The 19,121-nt window shown below is 36.1% G+C and overlaps 3 protein-coding genes across 5 annotated transcripts; all 3 read left to right on the top strand.

Moving 5' to 3' along the window:
* Positions 1-1,067: 1,067 nt before the first annotated feature.
* Positions 1,068-6,952, top strand: LOC7469804 (uncharacterized). 2 transcript variants are annotated; one of them, XM_024606338.2, is made up of 9 exons: positions 1,068-1,232; positions 1,677-3,319; positions 3,586-3,812; positions 3,937-4,269; positions 4,498-4,744; positions 5,485-5,613; positions 5,695-5,910; positions 6,009-6,132; positions 6,475-6,952. In XM_024606338.2, exons 2-9 carry the CDS (start codon positions 1,769-1,771, stop codon positions 6,711-6,713), a joined length of 3,066 nt encoding a protein of 1,021 aa, XP_024462106.1. In that variant the 5' UTR covers positions 1,068-1,232; positions 1,677-1,768; the 3' UTR covers positions 6,714-6,952. The 2 variants fall into 2 exon arrangements, with proteins under 2 accessions (XP_024462106.1, XP_002312072.2); XM_002312036.4 differs by having other exon boundaries at positions 1,092-3,319.
* A 4,433-nt stretch (positions 6,953-11,385) lies between these two features.
* On the top strand, positions 11,386-13,861 carry LOC7469803 (WAT1-related protein At2g39510). Its single transcript, XM_002312035.3, has 7 exons — positions 11,386-11,635; positions 11,727-11,789; positions 11,900-12,016; positions 12,173-12,410; positions 12,558-12,719; positions 12,882-13,033; positions 13,298-13,861. The coding sequence occupies exons 1-7, from the start codon at positions 11,442-11,444 to the stop codon at positions 13,512-13,514; spliced, it is 1,143 nt and encodes a 380-aa protein (XP_002312071.1). The 5' UTR covers positions 11,386-11,441; the 3' UTR covers positions 13,515-13,861.
* Positions 13,862-16,691: 2,830 nt separating this feature from the next.
* Positions 16,692-18,730, top strand: LOC7457925 (WAT1-related protein At5g13670). 2 transcript variants are annotated; one of them, XM_052455388.1, is made up of 6 exons: positions 16,692-17,066; positions 17,154-17,443; positions 17,528-17,768; positions 17,892-18,053; positions 18,163-18,311; positions 18,395-18,730. In XM_052455388.1, exons 2-6 carry the CDS (start codon positions 17,361-17,363, stop codon positions 18,573-18,575), a joined length of 816 nt encoding a protein of 271 aa, XP_052311348.1. In that variant the 5' UTR covers positions 16,692-17,066; positions 17,154-17,360; the 3' UTR covers positions 18,576-18,730. The 2 variants fall into 2 exon arrangements, with proteins under 2 accessions (XP_052311348.1, XP_052311347.1); XM_052455387.1 differs by having other exon boundaries at positions 16,692-17,443.
* Positions 18,731-19,121: the final 391 nt, after the last annotated feature.

Here is a 19,121-nt window from a genome sequence, read left to right as displayed (position 1 = left end):
TGCTCGGTGCACTTTGCCCCTTTTTTATTTTATAAGAGCATCTTGCTTGTTGTACACTTGGGCATGGGCGAATCATGCATAAAATACGCATGACTTTCGACGAGGCAATAGCGGTCCCCATTATAGGTAAAAACCACACGTCATTAACTAAAGTGCGCACGTAATATCCGAATAAAAAACAGGAAGAAAAGAAAACAGAAGCCGTTGTCTTGACTTCTTCAGAATAGAAGTTGGAATTGGTTTATGGTTCCAGCAAGAAAGGTGGGTCCTACAATCTTAAATTCTGAACGGCTCCAATTGTTCTCAGGGTTTAATCTCCATTGGATTCAGTGCACGTTCCAACTGTAACGTGTTAAAGGACCCACTGATAAGTTTTAGGTGAACCATGGTGTTTGTGTGTTTTAGATTTCTGTCATTTCTATCCAACATGGGATTAAGAAAACTAAGTGTGTGGTTTAAACTTAATTTTGGTTTAGAAATATATAAAAATAATATTTTTTATTTTTTAAAATTATTTTTGAGATTAATACATTAAAATAATTTAAAACATAAAAAAATATTTTTAACAAAAACAAAATTAAAAAAAAAAAACAATTTCATCGTATTTTCAAATAGATCCCCAACATATTAACTTAGAAATTGAAAAGTAACCTTAAATACTATTTGTTGAAATGATTTTTTTATTAATTCTTGATTTTTTTAAATTAATTTTTTAAATATTTTAATTTGCTGTTACCAAAAATAATTTTTTTAAAAAAATATTATTTAAATATATTTTAAAATAATAAATATTTTAAAAAACAACTTTAAGCCAAACCGTTATACTTCAATGCTACAGCAATAAATAAAAAGATGAATGAATGATGTAAACAAATAGCGGTAAACTAGAGAAACGTGCTGATCTGAATTTATGCAAATCCAAGCCAGGTCAACAACAGGAAAAATCCTAAGAAGCCAGCCGGGCTTTGCCAGCGCTTGTGCCCGGAGGACAAACTATCACATCACCAAAATAAGACAGAGCAGTAAATAAATAAATAACAGAAAAAGGGAAAGATCAAATAAATAATAATGTAAACAATATAGATAAAGAATAACATTCGAGAATATTGGAAAGGAAAGAAGACGCAAGATATAATTCAAATGAGAGCCCACCATAGTTGGATTGAGGACAGCATCATCGCTTCTGTTTTCCACGGCGACTAGGGTTTTCTTATACTTCTTTTTTCTCTCCGGTACGCACGCATTTTCCTTGTGTCCAAAAACATTTCTCTTTTTTCTTTCCCTCAACTCCAGCAGCTCAGATCGTGCTAAGTCACGTTTCCTTGCTGTATGTTGAAAGTGTTATTTAATTTCTTCTACCTTTGGTACTTTAATTATATGATATGATTAGTTCATAACCTGTATTTTGTTTTATCTTAATCCAAAAGAATTAGAGGATTGAATCCAGTCCTTTTGTTCAGTTGAGATGATATGAGTGATTAAGCATTATCGATTGATATTGTTTTTTATTAGTCTATTTATTTCCTAATTTAATGCCGGATTTAAGAGAGGATTCTATTACTATCATTTATGCATTTTCAGCATCAAGTGCCGTTATTTTTTAGTCGCTAAAGTGATTGTCAAGTACTATAGTTTCTTATTGATTCTTTTTGTTTTTTCTGGCTTTGTTTAAAAAGATACATGTTTTTTATGATTGATTCTTGAGCCTGGGAGGTGTATAATCTTTGAAAAAGAATTGGTGGTATTGGGTTAGTGTGGATTGATAGCCATGGCTTGGTTTAGAGCGGGTGCTAGTGTAGCAAGGCTTGCCATTAGAAGGACTTTATCTCAGGGTGGATCGTATGCAACGAGATCACGGGTTATACCTTCTCAGAGTAGATATTTCCATTCAACAGTGACAAAGTCTAAGGAGCAAACTGCGCCTGTCCCTCGTCCTGTCCCTCTCTCTAAGCTAACTGATAACTTCTTAGATGGGACCAGTAGTGTTTATTTAGAGGAGCTTCAGCGAGCATGGGAAGCTGATCCAAATAGCGTGGATGAGTCGTGGGATAATTTCTTTAGGAACTTTGTGGGCCAGGCTGCTACGTCTCCTGGAATTTCAGGCCAAACTATTCAGGAGAGTATGCGGTTGCTGCTGCTTCTCAGGGCTTACCAGGTTAATGGTCACATGAAAGCCAAGTTGGATCCACTGGGGTTGGAAGAAAGAGAAATCCCAGATGAATTGGATCCTGCTCTATATGGTTTCACGGAAGCTGATCTTGATAGAGAATTCTTTTTGGGAGTGTGGAAGATGGCTGGATTTTTGTCTGAAAACCGTCCAGTGCAGACTCTTAGGTCCATATTGACCAGGCTTGAGCAGGCTTATTGCGGGAGCATTGGGTACGAGTACATGCACATTGCAGATCGTGAAAAATGTAACTGGTTGAGAGACAAGATTGAAACCCCAACACCTATGCAGTACAATCGTCAGCGGCACGAAGTTATTCTTGATAGGTTAATATGGAGTACACAATTTGAGAACTTCTTGGCCACTAAGTGGACGGCAGCTAAGAGGTTTGGACTCGAAGGTGGAGAGACTTTGATTCCTGGAATGAAGGAGATGTTTGATAGGTCAGCTGATCTTGGGGTTGAGAGCATAGTTATTGGAATGCCTCACAGAGGAAGATTGAATGTACTGGGTAATGTGGTTCGGAAGCCGCTCCGTCAAATATTTAGCGAGTTTAGTGGTGGCACAAAACCTGTAGATGAAGTTGGGCTCTACACTGGAACTGGTGATGTCAAGTATCACTTGGGAACTTCTTATGATCGTCCAACTAGAGGTGGGAAGAGAATCCATTTATCTTTGGTTGCAAATCCTAGTCACCTAGAAGCTGTGGATCCTGTTGTTGTTGGAAAAACTAGAGCCAAGCAATATTACTCGAATGATTCTGACAGGACTAAGAACATGGGGATTTTGATTCATGGTGATGGTAGCTTTGCTGGGCAAGGGGTAGTGTATGAAACTCTACATCTTAGTGCACTGCCAAACTATACTACTGGTGGAACCATACATATTGTGGTGAACAACCAAGTTGCTTTCACAACTGATCCTAGGGCAGGAAGATCTTCACAATATTGCACTGATGTTGCCAAGGCCTTGAATGCACCTATATTCCATGTAAATGGAGATGATATGGAGGCAGTTGTTCGTGTGTGTGAGCTTGCAGCTGAGTGGCGCCAGACTTTCCATTCAGATGTTGTGGTTGATTTAGTGTGCTATCGTCGTTTTGGGCACAATGAGATTGATGAGCCTTCTTTCACGCAACCCAAAATGTATCAGGTTAGCAAATATATATATATATATATATATATTCTGTTCACTGCAGCCCCTTTCTCCTCCTTCCTTTGGCTCTCAGTTCATTAGAACCAGCAATCGATGCTACGTTCTGGATGCAACCTTGTATAATTTACAAACTCGTTTATCCTTCACATGATGTTTTTCATTGTTGTTGCTATAATCCTATTTTCTGTTAGTGCTACCCGTTCAACTTCTCTCTTGAGTCGTGTCAAGCAGACTTATGACATTTCTGACTGGGGACCTACCAGGTTATTCGGAATCATCCATCAGCTCTGGAGATCTATAAAAAGAAACTCTTAGAATCAGGACAGGTGACTGAAGAAGATATTCATAGGATACAGGAGAAGGTCCTTTCAATCCTCAATGAAGAGTTCTTGGCAAGCAAAGATTATGTTCCTAAAAGAAGAGACTGGCTTGCATCTCATTGGTCTGGTTTTAAGTCTCCCGAACAGCTTTCACGTGTCAGAAACACTGGGTATGCTGGCAAGTTACTAGTTCTAAATTTAGTTGCCTGTCTCATTTTTTTGCATTTCTATATTGAAATCTTTATGCTTTAGTTTTTTGCATTTCCATATTGAAATGTTTATGCTCTTATGCAGAGTGAAACCTGAGATCTTGAAGAATGTAGGCAAAGCAATTACGACCCTTCCAGATAATTTTAAGCCTCACAGAGCTGTAAAGAAGGTTTACGATCAACGTGCACAAATGATTGAAACAGGGGAAGGAATTGATTGGGCTGTTGGGGAGGCTCTTGCTTTTGCCACACTGCTAGTAGAAGGCAACCATGTTCGATTGAGCGGTCAGGATGTTGAAAGAGGTACTTTCAGTCATCGTCATTCAGTAATTCATGATCAGGAAACTGGGGAGAAGTATTGCCCCCTGGATCATGTCACCATCAACCAAAATGAAGAGATGTTTACTGTCAGCAACAGGTAATATATCAAGTCTTTTTTTCTCTTCTCATGTTGAACTTTCACTGGGCAGAAAATGCCTCATGCTTCCCTTGAATAGATATAGTTTGGTGCCAAAGACTTGCTTGTGGAAACTTAATAGTCTGCAGACTCTGCACTATGTGATTATTGAGACACAGTATTTGTAGTTGAGTTGGTGCTATATAGTGGAATTCCATTTAAGTAATAGCTGTTATGTCTTGTTCACAGCTCCCTTTCAGAGTTCGGTGTTCTTGGATTTGAATTGGGTTACTCGATGGAAAGTCCAAATTCGTTGGTAATCTGGGAAGCTCAATTTGGTGACTTTGCAAATGGAGCTCAAGTGATATTTGATCAGTTCCTGAGCAGTGGTGAATCAAAATGGCTGCGACAAACTGGGCTTGTTGTGCTGCTTCCTCATGGATATGATGGTCAGGGCCCTGAACATTCAAGTGGACGGTTGGAACGATTCCTTCAGGTATTCCCAACAAAGACTTCTGTGCTCTTTTCTTTTCCTTGCATTCTGCTAGATGGTTTCTTACTCCATGGTAATAAGTGGAAGTAACTTTGTCCAACGCTAATTATAAGTTTCAAATACCAAATAGCATAACAAGAGTTTTGTTACAGACTATTCACAATATCAAAGGAAATTTCATATTTCAAAATAAATTCCCCTAATTATTATTATTTTTAGGTGTACAATCCCAAATTTGTTTGTTTATTGTCCTGCACTTGTACTTCTAAGCGATATTTTACACATTGATGCTAAGATCCACGTTGAGATGTGTTGAACCTTCAAGTGGGGAAATTGAAGCAGTAGTTTCACTATAAGTTGGCATGTCCCTGCATAAATTTGATTATGAGAGATTTTAACAAATGTATCTCTCTGTTAAATAAATTACCTGATTATTAGGTACCCATTATGATTACAGTTTAAGGATTGATGTCTTACAACAGAATTTCATGATTATATTTTTCTCACATGTATATCAGGGACTGCATGGCCTAATTGATGACTGCTTAAGCCATGGACCAATCAAAATATTCCATACAATTCATTTCCTTTGTCCAATTTGATTTTGTTGGATGCTCAAGGAATATGAAAGTTTGTCTGATCAGTGGACTTCTCACTTACTTCTTTGTATTCTGTCATATGCATCTGTTCTGGTTTATATAAAGATAGCCCTTAATGATGTCTTATTTTCAATCTCATTGTAGATGAGTGATGACAATCCTTTTGTTATACCCGAGATGGAACCAACTTTTCGTAAGCAAATCCAAGAATGCAATTGGCAGGTTGTAAATGTTACAACCCCTGCTAATTACTTCCATGTTTTGCGGCGTCAGGTGAGGGACTATTATTAATCACTTTCCACTGTCCTGACAGGTTTCTGCATTTTCTCATATGGTTTTTGCTTCATCTCGTAGATACACAGAGACTTCCGTAAGCCCCTTGTCGTGATGGCTCCCAAAAACCTACTTCGTCACAAGGAATGCAAATCAAATCTCTCAGAGTTTGATGATGTGCAAGGCCATCCTGGTTTCGACAAACAGGGGACCAGATTTAAACGTCTCATAAAGGATCAGAATGACCACTCGGACCTTGAGGAGGGTATCAGGCGTCTGGTTCTTTGCTCTGGAAAGGTGTGATATGCGCTTCTGGTTGTTGCTTGTTCTGAATTTCACTATTTTATGTAGACCTAGAGGATGCTAGTTTTGACATTTGAAATCCTTGCATGCAGGTTTATTATGAGCTTGATGAAGAGCGTAGAAAGGTCGAGGCAAAGGACATTGCAATTTGTAGGGTTGAACAACTATGCCCGTTCCCATATGATCTCATCCAGCGCGAGCTTAAGCGATATCCAAGTAATTCTTCTTAAACTTGTAACCTGATATTACAGCAATGTTATTCCTTGTTATCAATTTTACCTTCATGGTTTTATGGGTTTTCTGGTCTCCTCAAAACACATTATATGAGATTTAGTTACTGCACAGTAGAGTAAAACAGTGGGTCAATTTCTTGTAAGATTCCAGCAAGGTGGTAATCATAATAGCCGCAAGTTGTTTGGGGAGATTGGAGTTGGGTGTGTGATTTCATATTTGGGGCGGTTAAACTTGAATTTCTTGTTTCTCTTTCCTAAGCTACCTTATATGTTGACACCTTGAGGAACCATATATTGACGCCTTTTTGTCACTATTTCTTGTTAGGTGCGGAGGTTGTTTGGTGCCAGGAAGAACCAATGAACATGGGCGCATACAGTTACATTGCACCACGCCTATCCACTGCCATGAAAGCATTGGGCAGAGGAACTATGGACGACATCAAGTATGCTGGACGCGGGCCATCTGCTGCAACAGCCACTGGTTTCTACCAGATGCATGTGAAGGAACAGGCTGAACTTCTGCAAAAAGCCATGCAACCTGAACCAATACAAATTCCTAATTGAAGCCTTTGCATACTGTCGAATACAAAGTCTAAGAACAATAATTAAAAATTTATACACCAAAGTTATGTTGGCGTCTTGATACCATTTATATCTCGCCTTGTTTAGGCGGCTGCTTCTTTTTAATCCCTTTCACCCAAAAACCTCTAGCCAAGGGACCTTGGTTTTTTACACGAGCGAAGTTGCTCTTCGAGATGTACTGTCTTGCATTACAAGAAGGAAATGTTTGTCTTTTATTGGAACACGATTTGCAGGAACATGACGTTCTGTTTTTTTTGTTTTTTTTTTTTTTTAGAGCTAAGATTTCTATTCTCGTCTTAGAGCTGACGTGTTTTTTTTTTCCTGGAATCTTATTTTTTGTGATGGTTTCAGGTGCTGAGATTGTTTGGTGTCAGGAAGAGCCAACATTTACATGGCACCCCCCGTCTTTGCACAGCTATGAAAGCAATGTGCATAGGATCCTGGGAGGATATCAAATACGGTGGCAGGGATCCATCTGCTTCCCACAGCCACTGGCTTTCTTCAGGTTCTCAAAGATGAGTAGGCTCAGATCGTCCAGTTAGCCATGCAGCCTGCACCAATCAAGTTCCCCTACTGAACCACCCGTTCAAAACCGCACTCGGATAATAATATATGACCCATTGAGAAGCATAACAATATTACACACAGCCTGCACCAATCAAGTTCCCTCCAAATTGCCATTATTAGTTGTAGAACTACGATGATACAATCTTAATATTGATGCCACCTCAGCATATGACATTAAAGCATTAAGCATTTAATTGGCAGACTTCCGAGATAATAATAATGTAATTATTAAATCTCTGCTGAGTGAATAGACCAGTTATGAGACAAATCATCCTGTAATCATAATTGTTAACCTTTAAAAAATTTAATTGAATGGATACAGAAAAAAAAAATTCATTTAATCCACAAGGCTGTTTCTTACGTACTGCAAAAGTCACGTGAGACGACACCAACCCCTTCAGATTGCCTGAAGTATGCATGTCATGCATTGATATGGAAATCTATCTAGTTAATTACTACTTGAAAAATAAATCACATACATGGCACTTCTTGCATCTATATCCTGCCACGTGTATGATTTTGTGATTCATTTTGGATACGCCAAACAAACGATTAATGCTTTTGACTTTTGTCTGTCACCCAGCTGCGTCTTCTTCATAGGAAAATGATCCCTGTCTGGTCTGATTGCACCTGCTAATTAAAATCTTGAGTTTGTTGTGAATGCATGATTAGAATACGACCGCGTATTGTTGTTATATATATATATATATATCAGCAAGCAACATATGCAAGTGGATATCATCTTTTTTTAATACAACAAGAGAACTTGAGCTCATCAATATTGGCTTACGAAGAACCCTTACGAAAATCATCAAGAGTCAAATCGTGTGTTTAGAGCTACGTACTCTGGTTATTGATTTGCATTAGTTAATAAGAATGGTGAGATACAGATCAGCATCATTAATTAACCATGGGCTCCCAGATAGTGATCAAACTCGGCTCAAATGAAAACCATTTGCTTTCCTCTTCTAGCTAGGAACAAAGTTTATGGTCTGCCTGAATGCATTAGCGCTTTGCAGTTTTACAATATAGTGGGCAATATTGAATGAATTAAAAGTTAGTACGTAACAGATAAAAGTACGTAATTTAGCACTGATCAAGAATCAAAAACCAGATTAAAAATATTATACTTAATGGTGCGTGATCGAGTTTACACTAACTATAGTACTACAAGAACTACTAACAAGAACCGAGAGGTTTCCTTGCTTTTTGGTCTCTCGTATAACCATGGGCAAGAAGACATCGAATTTAGTAACTAACTACATAAATAGTAAATACAGCTATATTCATCCGAGATAGCGATAGCCGTTTCCTTATCATGGAATCATTGCTAAGCTTGGTATTGATAGATAGTGCTTTCAAAAAGTAGTCTCTGTAAGGTGACTTGGTAACAATATTTCAACTCACACATGCATGCAAGTTGAATCTACAACTTCTTTAATTTTCTATCTCCCGGCCCTGAATAAGAAGATCTGGATCGAGGATGTTCCTCGTCCTGTTTTCTATGAAGGCCTCTGATCCTTTTTCGTATCAACGATCGATGTTGCAAAACTCTCAATATTTCTCTTGAAGAATAAAATAAAAAACAAGAAGGCGGTGTTGGTTCCTATATATTAATGCCCTAGAGGTAAAGAGCGCATGCAAATCACTCCGTGCATGGCAACTCGAAATTGCTTGAGTATGAGATGGATTGCAATTGTTGCTGAAACTAAGTAAAATATGGCCTCCATTATAGAAAAAAAGATATATAATGAGAAGTTGAAACAAAATGCCTTTGTACTTCACCTGCTTTAATTAATTTAGAGCCACTACTAATCTCAACCCCACAAACCACAATGTTTCTCCTAACTTGACCTAAACTCTCATTGGCAAATCTATTTAATAAATCAAGAAAAAAAGGGCCAAAATCTAGATTAAACTGTTCAATAATTGAATATTCAGTCACTTCCCACCAAATTAATTATCAAGTTCTTACTGAGATATTATATTAAGGAATTGATTTGTAACTGTGGACGGATATATGGCTATCCAATTAGTGAGAATACGAACGCAGCATAGCAACATCAACAGTTCGCATATCATAAGAAAAGAAGAACAGGGTTACGTTATTGCTGTTATCTGATTCACAAGAGGACTGAATCTTCTTAATTTCTACAAATATCTCCCCTAAATTGGATTTAAATTTAGACCACTTGATATGACAATAAATAAATAAATTAAATTAATTTATAGTTATATTTTGATGAGTATTTCTAAACATTAAAAACACATGAAAAAAAAAAACTCATTCAATAATTCATTAGAAGTATTGAGCCATGGTCTTAAAGTGGGAGCTAGTAGATCCCACTTACTAGCTCCCACTAATTCAACAGTTCATGTATAATCTTGGATTTTTCTAGTCATATTTTTTTAATATCTCACATTAATTTATTTTGATTGATAGAATATCAGTATAAGTAATTAATTTACTAGCTACGTGTTGCGTAATCTACATATATAATTTGAGATATTCTCTAATGTTCTTTTGTCATGATTCTTTGCATTCTTTATATCTAAATTATTAAATAAATATAATTTGAATTATTTTAAAAATGATAAACAACTGACATGCATGATTATTAATACGGAGTTATTGAAAACGGTTTCCATTTTTCCATACCGTTGAACCTTCGATCTTTTTTAATGTAGTAGGAGTTTAGAGGATTTTTTTAAAAAATTATTACAACTAATTAAAAATACTTACAGGATAACGCAATTGAAAAAACATTAATAAAATAATATAATTTATATCTACTATGATTAAAAAATACAAGTTCTATAACTTGTTACTATTTAGAATAACAATATTCTTTAAAAAATATTAAATAGATAGAAGAGATGAGAGGGAAAAAAAAATTCAGAGAGATATTATTGTTCTAATTATAATATTATTAATATCATCAAAAATATTTTAACAAAAAAAATTTAATAATATCAAAAAAAATTATTTATAATAACCCAAATGAGTCATTCTTGCCTTAAAAAAACAAGTTGCTTGCCCTTTGAAAATTTTTTTAAACCCAAAATGTAAACTCTATGGTGTAAACTAGTTATTACTCGCACCCCAACAAACATTGCTTAATTAATTGTGTATCAAATAATGATTAGTGACCACATTGGTCATATATAGCACATTAATATATAAAACTTTTTTTATAATTAGACTAATCCAATTGTGCTATAATTATCCATATTTGTTGATCTAGATCATGATCCAGAGACTAGTAGCAGTGTCCAATGAATGAATTGAAGAACCTAAAGTCTAATTCTCTAAACAAAGTTTAAAATACAGATTACAAGTGAGGAGGATTGTTTAAACAACTAATCTTAAATATAATTAATAATAAAATTAATAAAATAAGATTGAGAATGAAATACACATTAATTACAAGACTTAAACTTCGTGAATAAAATTCAAACTTAACTATTTAATTAATAATTCAATATAATCATGATAAAGTAATAAACAAGCTAAACACACGATAGTAAAATCATCGAAAGCGCTTTTTTATTTTTTTAATCTTCGAGCTAGCTATACATGTTTTCTTATTTACTGTTTACAAGCTAGCTGAGCTATTACTCTCGAAATGTCGCAAATAATTTGTTTGTGGCGAAAAAACGTTGTGCCGAAAAATGAAAAGATAACAAAAATTCAGCAACAAGTCAAATCCCATCCCATAACCTTGAATCCTCAAAAAAATGCTTTGTTGCCGAAGTTACATTTAAGAAAACCCCACCACTTTCTAGAGAATATATTTTTCTTGTTGCACTAACCCTTCTTTCCATCCTATCCTTAGTCAGCAACATCGATATATGGTGTATGGTTTTTTCTTTTCTTTTTTCTTTTCTTTTTTTGAAAAATGATTGCTGGTTTTCTTGTTCTAATGGAAGCCAAATGTGATCTTTCATATTAAGGTTTGTTAGTGGAGTCCCTAGACTTCAAATAAAGAGGTATGCATATTGTATTGATCAATCTGCAGGAACATTATATAAGCAAGCTATTCCATCCTCACTCAACTCATAAGCTTCTTCCATATAACTCATAAGCTCTTTACATTGCGAGGAGAAAGATTGATAGATATTGAGAGAGAAAGAACAATTCATATGGCAACAGCGTCGTCCTCTTATGACAGGGCAAAGCCATTTTTGGCTGTGATACTCTTGCAATTTGGCTATGCAGGCATGTTCACAATGACTAAGCATGCACTGGATGAAGGGATGAGCCAACATGTATTGGTAGTCTACCGGCATGCCGTTGCCACCATTGTCATTGCTCCATTTGCCTTAGTTTTTGACAGGCAAGGGTTTTTATGCATGCATTATTAATACTGTTAGTCAAATATATATTATAAGAACTAACTTGATATATTCACTGACATTTTATGACAGGAAAGTAAGGCCAAAGATGACCCTTTCCATCTTTTTTAAGATCATGTTACTGGGCTTGTTGGAGTGAGTATCCTGACTATCATAAAATTAAGAATCTCGTTTTGATCACCTTAATTTTACAACAGCATTGATATTTTTTTTCACCTTCGTTTAACTGTAATAGTATTGTGCAGGCCAACGATTGACCAGAACTTGTACTATACCGGCATGAAATATACCACGGCAACTTTTACTTCTGCTATGTGCAACGTTCTTCCGGCTTTTGCATTTTTGATGGCTTGGGCCTTGAGGTAATGCACCAGCCACAACCTGCATATTAATTTGTAGCCTAGTAGGCATAACACTTGCACGAATTACGCTTGTGTATGTATGCGGGCCATATATCCCAGCTATTTTATAACTAGCTATATATAAAGTAAATTAATTATTCTGCTATGATTTCGTAGGATTGAGCAGGTTAACATCAGGAAAATGCATAGCCAGGCAAAGATATTTGGGACCATAGTCACAGTGGGAGGGGCTATGCTTATGACCCTAGTTAAAGGAACTCAGTTGGATTTGCCGTGGACTAGAGGGTATGATCAACAAGCATCTACTAGTGCACTAACCAAGCAGGATCCTATTAAGGGTGCTCTTATGATTGCCACTGGTTGCGTCTGTTGGGCTAGCTTCATAATTCTCCAGGTAATTAACCTATAACATTAAAATCGACAATTTTAGGAACGTATGTGATAATAATTTTGTCTTCAAACAAGTCTTTCGGTCTTAATCTATACGATCAACGTGAGGTCATTCGAATTGAGAAGATTTATGTGTGTGTTTTTTCCACAGTCAATAACATTAAAATCGTACCCAGTTGAGCTCTCCCTTACAGCTTGGATATGTTTCATGGGAACTATTGAAGGTTCCATGGTAGCAGTTGTAATGGAAAGAGGAAATCCCTCGGCTTGGTCTGTAGGCTTGAATTACAAACTATTAGCTGCTGTTTACAGTGTAAGTAATATTTAAATCTATCTACATCTTTTCTCTTTCCTTTTATGTCTCCAAATTAAAGAGGAAACTAACAGTTTTTAATTTATATTAATGTTTTTTGCAGTTGACTTGAGAAAGGATACTGATTTCATTTCCTTACTTTGGCTATTATTTTGAATACAGGGCGTAATCTGTTCCGGGATTGGTTACTATGTGCAAGGATTGATCATGAAGCGTAAAGGACCTGTTTTTGTGACTGCCTTTAGTCCCTTAAGCATGGTTATCGTTGCAATTTTGGGCTCCTTTTTCTTGAAAGAGATATTATGCGTAGGAAGGTAAAGAGTCTAAAGACTTATTGCTAATATATAGTGGGGTATTACAGGCCCCGCAATATATATTGTTGATTTAGTGTTTAACTTATGGATAACCTAAAATACTCAGGAATTTCCACTGATCAGATATGGGATCATACATTGTCAACCTTTTCGGGAGTGTTTGGCTAATGAAATCCTCTTACAGAAAAAGGGAACTAGTAAAAAATGTTATTCCAAGAATTATTTTTTTTGCTGTGGACTAATTAAGCCACTGTTTCTTTGTAGGGTTATTGGAGCAGTTGTCATTGTTACCGGCCTATATCTAGTGTTGTGGGGTAAAAGCAAGGATCAACCTCCATCCGACTCAAGCGATGACAAAGCAGAAGCAATTGTTACACAAACTGCTACCGAAATGCAGGAGAGGACGGATCCGGAGACTGTGGATCAAGAATTTGTTGCTATTGATATTACCAAAGTAAGACGCACCGATGAATCGATCTGATTGAAGGGATGCAAGTCTGAAATGATACTATTTACTGCTTATAATTTCATCGTCGTTGTACTTATCTACCGAGTTCAATCAATGCAATGTCTTGTGTTTGGTTTTTGTGAGATCGATATCAGAACCAAATAGTTTTAGCCAGATTGATGTTTCGACTATGACTTAATAGGGTATCTAGGAATTAAGATAATTAAGCACTTGGTGTATCATTTCTCCTTTTCGCCACTCGTTAGTGCTCACTTAGTGGAGGCAATCGCAAATTGCCCCACGCTCCTCCTTAACTATAACGCTTACTGTGCTGAATTAAGAAATTCAAGCAGTGAAACAATTGGATCATGACATTCCTTATGCGCGTGTGATGAGGGAGTTTTTTTTTTATAGTTTTGTTCTTTGTTTAGTGTAAGAAGGGCCCCCTTTTTTCTCTCCTTTTTTACTAGAGATTGTTTGCAAGTTAACTAGAAAATTAAATCCCGTTGCAGACTATAAAAAGCAGCTCTTCTAAAATAATAGAAGATGGAATTATTATTCTATAAAAAAAATGGAATTAGGTTGAGTCAAATTAAGTATACAGATGGGTTTAATTTAGCCTAGGCTTGAAATAAACTAATGGAAGGACAATCCTTTATTATGGAATGAAAGAAACTACATCTCACAGTTTTGACATTCCCAAAAACAAATTCGTCTTCTCCTTCTTTGTTTCTGGTCAAGAGATTCAAGACCCTGCTAAACACTCGAGTGCCCACCAAGAATATACGCATCCAGCTTAGTCAAGATTTACTGATCGAGGTGCTTGCTGCTGGCAAACGATGCCTACGTACAGTTCGAGGATAAAAAAACGAGCAAAGGATCAAGCTCCAAGGTTCGATATTAGTTCCGAGCCATAACTCAACGATGCAAGCATAATTCAAGTCCGATTGTTATTTATATATATAACAATCGGACTCTTCCAAAAGGATTGCATGCCAGAATAAGAAATGATCAATATTGCTTTTAAGAAATAATATGTGTATATGTGTGCAAGTCTGCCATATATAGGTGAAGTACTGTACATATTATGTTGCAGACTTCAATTTGCTCGATCGTTGAAATGAAAAGGAACATGAAATGGAAGATAAATTAATTAATTAATTAAGTTATAAATAAAATATAAAAATATAGGGATTAAATAATAATTCCTGAAACTACAAGGACTCGTCAATTATTTTTGCTAAACTATCCTTTTTAATCTTTAGAAATCCATCACGTCCAATTTAGATAAATACAGTCCAATCTCTTCTTTTTTTCGCGAAGTCAATCTACCCCAATTTAGCTAGTGTTATTTTTATTAAAATTCATCTGTGCCAAAAAAAAATAATTAAAGTTGTATTAGGGTATTAGCTATAAGTGTGTTTAGTTTTGCATTCAAAAAATATTTTTAATTTTTTTTTGTTTTAAATTTAATTTTTAGATAATTTTAATATGCTGATATTAAAAATAAATTTTAAAAAAATTATTTTAATAAATTTTAAAATAAGAAATATTTTAAAAAAATAACTGGAAATTGAAAACTCTTTTATGAGCCCATAGTGTCCGTTTACGGAAGGGAGTTGGGCTATGTAGTCCATGGGTCACAGGAATCCAAACCAATAGAAACAGCGTCAGTGGACCCATGGGCAATGGTTGACCCTTAAGCATCTAAAGAAAAGATTGAATTCGGCGGAGTCCAGTTTACCTAACAAGTGGGCTGTAATTAGTCCAGGCCTAAAGTTAATAAGCTTTGCATCCTACGGTCCGGCTTTCTCTGGTCAAGATTCAACTCAAGAGCCTCCCGCTAAACACTCGAAAACCCGCCAGGAGCGGAAAACAACTCTGTCAAGATCGAGTACATGAATTCGGAAATCGGAGTCATCCCTAACGCGTGGCTTGCTCTTTTTAGAGCTACAGCCTAGATTTAGCTGCCGTTTGTTTGACAAAAAAAAACAGATTTCTTGGGGCACTTTGACCATATACATCAAGTAATTTAACAAATCTTCTCTCCTGTATTAAGGGTATTTTAGTCAGATAATGTTTTGAAGAAATTATAGCTTATTACAATATTTTCAGATTGTTAGCCATGGAAAAGATCAGTTATTTCTAAGCGTTTCTTTCCAGCCCTCTTAACTCCAAGCATGGCTATGGATGCAATGCTGGGGTTCGTATTAAAAGAGAAATTAATTGTATGTGGGCAGGAATGCATCATGCCTACCCTTTATCAACCTCCACATGAATCAAGTGGCAGTGAGCTAGCACAAGCAATGAATCGTTGGTAGAGTTATTGTAGCCGTCGGTGTATTTAATTTGTTTCATAGGGTAATAGCAAATACGAATATACAAGAATATTACATGTGAGTGGGAAAAAAAAAATCATAAAAATATTTTAAAAAAACTCTCTCCAAAATACAAATACGATCTTAAATTTAGTATTTTTCATTATAGATGAATTTTTCTATAATTATATGATCTGTTTAAGGTTTGAAGTTATTGGGTTATGGATCAACCATTAACTTTTAAGGTTGACTGAATGAATTACTAATTATAATAAATTTGTTTTTTTAAAAAAATTATATATAATATAAAAATTAAATTGAATCATTTGTGTTTGTATTGATTATTTTTTATTATTATATTGATATGTTAATATAAAAAATTAACATATTTTTTATATATAGTGGCTTATTCTTCATACGTTTTTATGGTAACAAAAAGCATTATTCCTCGAAAAAATATATAATCACACGTCCAAAAATGTAAACTAAATAAAAGAAATGCGTGTTAATGATTACGCACAACCAAGCTGCTTTCTATTATAAGTGATGTGCTATTAGTTCTGATTGGACTATAAGTTGGTAATGTTTAGCTAATTTTGAAACATGTTATTAAAAGATGATATATTCCCTCGGTAAGATCGATATTGATACCGACTCATATCCCTTTCATGTATTAATTAATTAATGGCAGAGGATGTCAGTTAATGGTGGATGAAAAATAATCTAATCATCTAGCAAGATGCTTCCAGCTGATATCTATATCCATCAATATATATTGCATATATGCATTGATCACTAGAGAATTCTAGTCAGCATGATACATTTCGAGGAATCGCTTCTGGCTTTGATGTTTTGTGCAATGGGTTTTGCCCTAATAAGAAAAGTTGCTCCTTCACGTAATTAATGTAATCTAAAGATGAACACATGTTAATCTTACGTTCACATCCTTGCTATAGAGTGGAAGACAAGAGGGTTCTATAAAGAGCTCTTGGCACAAGCAGTTTCTCTTGCATTGGGTGTAGTGTTGTTGTCTTAAACACCATTGATCAGAGCGAAGTACTCTAGCTATGTCCATGGAGTCCTTTATTAGCCTTTACAATCAAGCAAGGGCATATTTGCTTGTGATTTTCGTGCAATTTGGCTACTCAGTAATGTCTATACTTGCCAAGCTCGCTTTGAATCTTGGGATGAAGCCACACGTACTAGTAGCCTACAGAATGGCTGTTGCCTCTATTCTCTTTACTCCATTTGCTCTTGTCTTAGAAAGGTCTCTTTGATGTCTTTCTCCATATGTATTTTCATGTTAATAGTTTGCAGAAACTAATAATCATCTTGGTTTAATAATGCTGAACAGAAATTCAAGGCCAAAGATGACTTGGTGGATGTTCGCCAAGATAGCATTACTGAGCTTTTTTGAGTAACAAAAATCGAATTAACAAGCAATTGCTTTATTCATTGTCTCTAAACATAGTTTTTATAAAGTTTATGCAATTGCTGATGTTATTCCGTATTTGTTACCTTTACAAGGCCAGTGCTAGACCAGAACTTGTTCTACGCTGGGATGAAAATTACTACACCAACTTTCGTGCTTGCAATGTGCAATATTCTTCCGGCCATGACATTTGTTATGGCTTGCATCTTCAAGTAACCCTCAATACGCTTGTGTGTTAGCTAGTACTATGATGTAGTTATTGATTTTAGGTTACAAAGGCAAGGCTGATTTTGCAGGCTTGAGAAGGTGGATATGAGGAGGCTGCACTTCCAGGCAAAGGTGGTTGGGACACTGGTAACAATCGGAGGAGCGATGCTACTTCCATTAGCTCATGGACCATTAATAAATTTGCCATGGACCAAGAGGAATTTCTGTCGCGGTCAATCTGCACATAGCGTACACATCCAAGATCTCATTAAGGGTGCTGTTATGGTTATATTTGGGTGTTTAAGCTGGTCAAGTTTCATTATTCTGCAAGTAAGAATTCATCTGAACTATGATAGCTGTAATTATGCCATCATCTTACACAAATTGAGGGCCTATGATTAATCAATTAAAGTAGTGACATCTTTCGGTGCTTTTAATGTTACTTCCCTACAGGCAATGATTCTAGAATCATACCCAGCTAAGCTTTCCCTTGCTGCTTTAATGTGCATAATGGGCACCGTGGAAAGCACCATACTGGCCTTCGCAGTGGAACGAGCCAACACTGCAGTCTGGTCTGTATACTTCGATATCAGACTTTTAGCTGCTGTTTATGGTGTAAGAAACTCCAAGTTAGAGCAAAATTATTTTGAAAATTTTCTGTGTAATACATGCGCGTTATATTATGTCACTCCAGGGATTAAACAATTCCTTACTTGATTGGCAGGGAATACTCTCAGGACTAGCTTACTATATTTTCGGATTGTTAGTAAAGGAAAGGGGTCCGGTGTTTATGAGTGCTTCAAATCCTCTAAGCCTGGTGATGGTTGCAATTTTGGGGTCCTTCATCTTCAAAGAGAAATTCTATCTAGGCAGGTACGCATCATGTCTCTTCTCTGTCAACCTCCGAATGAATCAAGTAAATGGTGAGCTGACACAGCAGTCAATCATTGGTGTAGGGCTATAGGCGCCATCGTGATCGTTCTAGGCCTGTATCTTGTTCTATGGGGTAAGAGCAAGGATCAAACTACAACATCCAATGGTGGCGGTGGAACACCATATGAGCAAACAGCTAGCGCGGTAGGAAATTTACAGGCTTCTAATCATGGCTTGGTTGCCAGTAATGTTAATGCAGCATGACCCATGGATGAACCTGTTTAAAGAACCTAACTCAAGGTGTCTTCAGTTTTCCATAGAACAAGCTCCATTGAGCCTAATACCCTAGCATGATTATTAAGATTTTTGCTACAACAAATGTTAAAATCAGTACAAAACAGAGACGGGCCAATCCGTTTTTTCAATGAGCAAAACTAAGCAAAAATGTGTGTGTGTGTGTTGTCTCAGTAAACAAGCATATGGAACAAACTTATAGATTGATCTAGAGCAGTCTGAACAATCATCTTGTGCTTTACACTAGCGAAAACAAAACCACAAGCACTCGCATGATGAAAGCAAAAAACAGGGGGACACTGCTTCCATCATAAGTTCACCAATTGACCTTTGCTCTTTGCCTATGTAATGCTATTCCTCAACCACGGATTGTTATTCTATATCACTTCAATGAAAACGAATGCAACAAAACCGGACCTAAAATTGACAGATGTCCACTTTTTACTGGAAAAGCTAGAGGTCGAAACAGAAATATAGCTTAGTCTACATAAAGTTTAGATTAGTGCAAGAATGAGT

This window comes from Populus trichocarpa, chromosome 8, assembly GCF_000002775.5.
Source record: "Populus trichocarpa isolate Nisqually-1 chromosome 8, P.trichocarpa_v4.1, whole genome shotgun sequence".
Classification (NCBI taxonomy): Eukaryota; Viridiplantae; Streptophyta; class Magnoliopsida; order Malpighiales; family Salicaceae; genus Populus; species Populus trichocarpa.
The sequence above is the reverse complement of the archived record's forward strand: the minus strand, read 5'-3'. Positions and strand labels throughout refer to the sequence as shown.

What these genes read in the sequence shown, in the direction of transcription:
- LOC7469803 (XM_002312035.3), top strand. Translation starts at nt 11,442, where the DNA reads ATGGCAACAGCGTCGTCCTCTTATGACAGGGCAAAGCCATTTTTGGCT. An exon ending in TTGATGGCTTGGGCCTTGAG is followed by an intron (nt 12,017 to 12,172) that starts GTAATGCACCAG and finishes ATGATTTCGTAG; the next exon opens with GATTGAGCAGGTTAACATCA. An exon ending in CTAGCTTCATAATTCTCCAG is followed by an intron (nt 12,411 to 12,557) that starts GTAATTAACCTA and finishes TTTTTTCCACAG; the next exon opens with TCAATAACATTAAAATCGTA.
- LOC7469804 (XM_024606338.2), top strand. Translation starts at nt 1,769, where the DNA reads ATGGCTTGGTTTAGAGCGGGTGCTAGTGTAGCAAGGCTTGCCATTAGA. An exon ending in GGTTGGAACGATTCCTTCAG is followed by an intron (nt 4,745 to 5,484) that starts GTATTCCCAACA and finishes ATCTCATTGTAG; the next exon opens with ATGAGTGATGACAATCCTTT. An exon ending in TCCATGTTTTGCGGCGTCAG is followed by an intron (nt 5,614 to 5,694) that starts GTGAGGGACTAT and finishes TTCATCTCGTAG; the next exon opens with ATACACAGAGACTTCCGTAA.
- LOC7457925 (XM_052455388.1), top strand. Translation starts at nt 17,361, where the DNA reads ATGAAAATTACTACACCAACTTTCGTGCTTGCAATGTGCAATATTCTT. An exon ending in CAAGTTTCATTATTCTGCAA is followed by an intron (nt 17,769 to 17,891) that starts GTAAGAATTCAT and finishes ACTTCCCTACAG; the next exon opens with GCAATGATTCTAGAATCATA. An exon ending in GAGAAATTCTATCTAGGCAG is followed by an intron (nt 18,312 to 18,394) that starts GTACGCATCATG and finishes TCATTGGTGTAG; the next exon opens with GGCTATAGGCGCCATCGTGA.